The sequence below is a fragment of the Bubalus kerabau genome, chromosome 4 (assembly GCF_029407905.1).
Source record: "Bubalus kerabau isolate K-KA32 ecotype Philippines breed swamp buffalo chromosome 4, PCC_UOA_SB_1v2, whole genome shotgun sequence".
NCBI lineage: Eukaryota > Metazoa > Chordata > Mammalia > Artiodactyla > Bovidae > Bubalus > Bubalus kerabau.
The window spans coordinates 164228579-164233351 of record NC_073627.1 but is presented as its reverse complement, the minus strand read 5'-3'; the positions used below and the strand labels follow the sequence as shown (position 1 = coordinate 164233351).

The window sequence follows — 4773 nt, the reverse complement described above, 5'->3', positions numbered from 1 at the left end:
TCAAAATATATAAAAATTAATTATTTAAAACTTATGATCCTAAAAGATGATGCTGTGAAAGTGCTTCACTCAATATGCCAGCAAATTTGGAAAACTTAGGAGTGGCCACAATAATGGAAAAGGTCAGTTTTCATAAAAATCCAAAGGAAAGGTAATGCCAAAGAATGCTCAAACTATTGCACAATTGCACTCATCTCACATGCTAGTAAAGTAATGGTCAAAATTCTCCAAGCCAGGCTTCAACAATATGTGAATCGTGAACTTCCAGATATTCAAGCTGGATTTAGAAAATGCAGAGGAACCAGAGATCAAATTTCCAACATCCGCTGGATCATTGAAAAAGCAAGAGAGTTTCAGAAAAACATCTATTTCTGCTTTATTGACTATGCCAAAGCCTTTGACTGTGTGGATCACAACAAACTGTGGAAAATTCTTAAAGAGATGGGAATATCAGACCACCTCACCTGCCTCTTGAGAAACCTATATGCAGGTCAGGAAGCAACAGTTAGAACTGGACATGAAACAACAGACTGTTTCCAAATCGGAAAAGGAGTTCATCAAGGCTGTATATTATCACCCTGCTTATTTAACTTGTATGCAGAGTACATCATGAGAAATGCTGCGCTGGATGAAGCCCAAGCTGGAATCAGGATTGCCAGGAGAAATATCAATAACCTCATATATGCAGATGACACCACCCTTATGGCAGAAAGTGAAGAGGATCTAAAGAGCCTCTTGATGAAAGTGAAAGAGAAGAGTGAAAAAGTTGGCTTAAAACTCAACATTCAGAAAATTAATATCATGACATCTGGTCCCGTCACTTCATGGCAAATAGGTGGGGAAACAGTTACCTACTTTATTTTTGGGGGCTCCAAAATCACTGCAGATGGTGACTGCAGCCATGAAATTAAAAGATGTTTGCTCCTTGGAAGAGAAGTTATGACCAACATAGACAGCTTATTAAAAAGCAGAGACATTACCTTGCTGACAAAGGTCTGTCTAGTCAAAGCTATGGTTTTTCCAGTAGTCATGTATGGATGTGAGAGCTGGACCATAAGGAAAGCTGAACACGAAACAATTGATGTTTTTGCACTGTGTTGTTGGAGAAGACTCTTGAAAGTCCCTTGGACTGCAAGGAGATCCAACCAGTCCATCCTAAGGGAATCAGTCCTGAATATTCTTTGGAAGGATTGATGCTGAATCTGAAACTCCAATACTTTGGCCACCTGATGTGAAGAACTGACTCATTTGAAAAGACCCTGATGCTGGGAAAGATTGAAGGTGGGAGGAGAAGAGGACGACAGAGGATGAGATGCCTGGATGGCTTCACCAAATCAATGGATGTAAGTTTGAGTAAATTCTGGGAGTTGGTGATGGACAGGGAGGCCTGGCATGCTGCAGTCCATGGGGTTGCAAACTGTTGGACACTACTGAGCGGCTGAGCTGAACTGATGATTTCCGTTTTTCTTTCTTCTTCTGAAATGAATCTTTACAACTCTTCCCCAGTACTTCCTACTTATTTTTTGTGTAATATTCTTACCTTCTCCACACACAACAGGTAGCATGTCCTGTTGGAACTTCAGTTTCTAAAAATGCTGTAGTTTTAGATACAAGAACACTCATCACTATATATCACTTATTTCTTTCCAGTGTCTTACCATCTTCTTTGCATCCAGAGAGTAAGTTCAATTTTGACCTAAGTGTCACAGATTACTACCATGTCTTTCCATCAGATATAGTCAATTCTAATTTTCATGTCAATGATTTTACCTGGCTAGCAATTCTAAATTTGTACTTCCCAAAGGGTGTAGAATCAGATTTGTTTTGTGAGTTACATATTACATATTAGCAACTTTGTTTTAATTGCTTCTAAGGGACTTCATCCCCAAAGTACTAGAAATTTTCTAAATTCTACTCAAACCAGATTGTGAACTTTAAATTGCTTTTGGGATTAAAAACATCCTCAAAGCAGCAAAGATCTTAAGTTGTTTTGGTACTCCATTGGCTGATCCTTTACTAGTGAAATAAATGACTGTAAAAAGCTCTAGCTTTCATTTTACTGAAAGTCAGTTCTGTTTTGCTAGTGGTTAGTTTCCTTTTTTTTCTGCAATGTAGAAATGACAGCTACTTTATATTAATGAAAAAAATGATAAACAAATAGTTCTTCTTTTAGTTGTTTTACTGAATTTTACTGAATTTACTGGGTTGGAATTTATGAGACTAGCCATCTCATAAAAAAGTAAGTCGACTTCTGTTTCTGTTTTAATATAAAAATACTGATACAAGTAATTATAACATTTGCTAATGTTTAAAAATATTTTAGAATGACTCACCTCTCTTTATTATAGGTTTTCTGAATATGCAGTGAGAGGATCATCCGCAGAGCAGCTCTTAGAGCAGAAGTTAAGCTGCTAGATTTCTGTGGAGGGAGAAGCTATTTTCTCAGACATGGAGGTAAAAGAGTAAATTCCCTGTCCCTTAAATCTTTCAGTTCATATATATATCTTTTTGTTTCAACTGGAGATTATGACCGGTGCACTAAAGTTTTCTGAGATCAACTTGTTATTCTTTATCTGGCAGGAAAATAGAGTTACCTAGATTTCCCAATTTGTACCAAAAGAGACTAAGAAGAATAATTGTATATAAAATATTTTCTTTTATAAGCATTACTAATGCCTTAATTAATATTTTAGGATATTATAGGTATGCATTTCTCCTCAAATTAGAAATTACCAAACATCCTTTTGCTAAAGATGTATCTTTTCAGTTTGTTTTTCTAGTCGCAATCTATTTGCAACTGAGGTTATATTACTGTTGACGCAGGATTACACATACCATTTGATTTTAGTAGCTGTAAAACAATTATTTTTGTTATGGAAAACATTAGTTGTATTCTGGAATGTTTGAGCAAAATGTTATGGTGACATTGCATTCAAAATAATTTCAAACTCATAATGTGAGACATAATTCTAACCCAGCTATATTTGTTCGGAATCTCTTCTAAAAAGGGCCCATTTTCTTTTCTTTGAATTTAAGCCTTCTTCATGAGTTCTGAAAGTCTAACTGATTTTAGCTTAGAGGATTTTAGCATATTCTTATGCTATCTGTGTATCCAATTATAGGTCCACATTACCCATAAGGGAAACCACTTAAGGATGCAAACAGCTCTTACAAACACTGCGATAACAGATCCACATGTATTCCAACTGCTGCAGAATTTCGTTTGTTGAAAGAAAATGGGAAAGATCATTAGTTAATGGAAAGACCATTAATATGGGAAAGACCAATCAGTCTTCTGTTACAGAGTTTGTCCTGCTGGGGCTTTCTGGCTACCCAGAGCTTGAAGCCATTTATTTCGTGCTGGTGTTATTTATGTACCTGGTGATCCTGCTGGGAAATGGTGTCATCATCATTGTAAGTGTCTGTGACTCTCACCTGCATACCCCCATGTACTTTTTCCTCAGTAACTTATCATTCTTGGATATTTGCTACACCAGTTCTTCTATCCCCTTATTTCTCAGCAGCTTCTTAACTACAAAGAAGACCATTTCCTTCTCCGGATGTGGAGTACAAATGTTTCTCTCTTTTGCTATGGGAGCCACAGAGTGTGTCCTTCTAAGCATGATGGCATATGACCGCTATGTGGCCATCTGCAACCCTCTGAGATACCCCATTATTATGAGCAAGAATTCGTATGTGCCTATGGCTGCAGGGTCCTGGATTGCAGGGGGTGTCAATTCTATGTTGCAAACCTCTCTTGCAATGCGGCTTCCTTTCTGTGGGGATAATGTCATTAATCATTTCACTTGTGAAATCTTGGCTGTCTTGAAATTGGCCTGTGCTGATATCTCCATAAATGTTATTAGCATGGTTGTTGCTAATATGATTTTTCTTGTGGTCCCAGTACTTTTTATTTTCATTTCCTATGTTTTCATTCTCTCTACCATCCTGAGGATTCCTTCTTCAGAGGGAAGGCGCAAAGCCTTCTCCACCTGCTCTGCCCACTTAACAGTGGTGATTATATTCTATGGAACCATCCTCTTCATGTATGCAAAGCCCAAGGCTAAAGATTCCTCTGGTGCAGACAAAGTCCAAGTCACAGACAAAATCATCTCTCTCTTCTATGGAGTCGTGACGCCTATGCTCAATCCCCTCATCTACAGTCTGAGGAACAAAGATGTGAAGGCAGCTGTGAAGAATATACTCTATCATAAATGCTTCTCAGGGGGAAAGTGAATGTTGCTTTAAAAAATTCATTTACTCTGAATGTAGGACTAGTTCTCACCTTTAAGTTCCAAAATAAATGTAAGGATTGGTAGCACCATTGATTCTTGAAATTCTCATTTTTCTGTTCCTAGGGTCTAAATGTGAGAGAAATCTAAGGCCCACGTTCTTCAAGACTCTTAAAGAGAAAAGGGAAAGAAATCTATGGGTAGAAAAGATTCTCATCCAAACCACAGTTAGTTTAACTCTAGAATGAGGAGTTCTATAATCTTATGTAAACAAAAGTAGCATTTAACTAGTTTAAACTCTTATTTTCTATGTGCATCAATTTTCTAGTTTCAAAACTTTCCTAGGAAGGTAAAGTACAAAGTGCCTTTTAAGAGTCAGAGTGCTACATAAATTCAGCACTAAATGATTCATAATGGGGTAGTGTTTGAATTTAGAGAGGGATGACCACTTTTGGATGTTAGATACCTGGCTGTGTGCATATCATAGGAAAGAGTAGAAAAATTATGCTATTTTTCCTAGAGCTGATATTCTCTTGCCTGC

The 4773-nt window shown here is 37.2% G+C and overlaps 1 protein-coding gene across 1 annotated transcript; it reads left to right on the top strand.

Annotated features, from left to right (window-relative positions):
- Nucleotides 1–3273: 3273 nt before the first annotated feature.
- On the top strand, nt 3274–4236 carry LOC129651766 (olfactory receptor 13C7-like). Its single transcript, XM_055580340.1, has one exon. It carries the CDS (start codon nt 3274–3276, stop codon nt 4234–4236), a length of 963 nt encoding a protein of 320 aa, XP_055436315.1.
- The last annotated feature ends 537 nt before the right edge of the window (nt 4237–4773 follow it).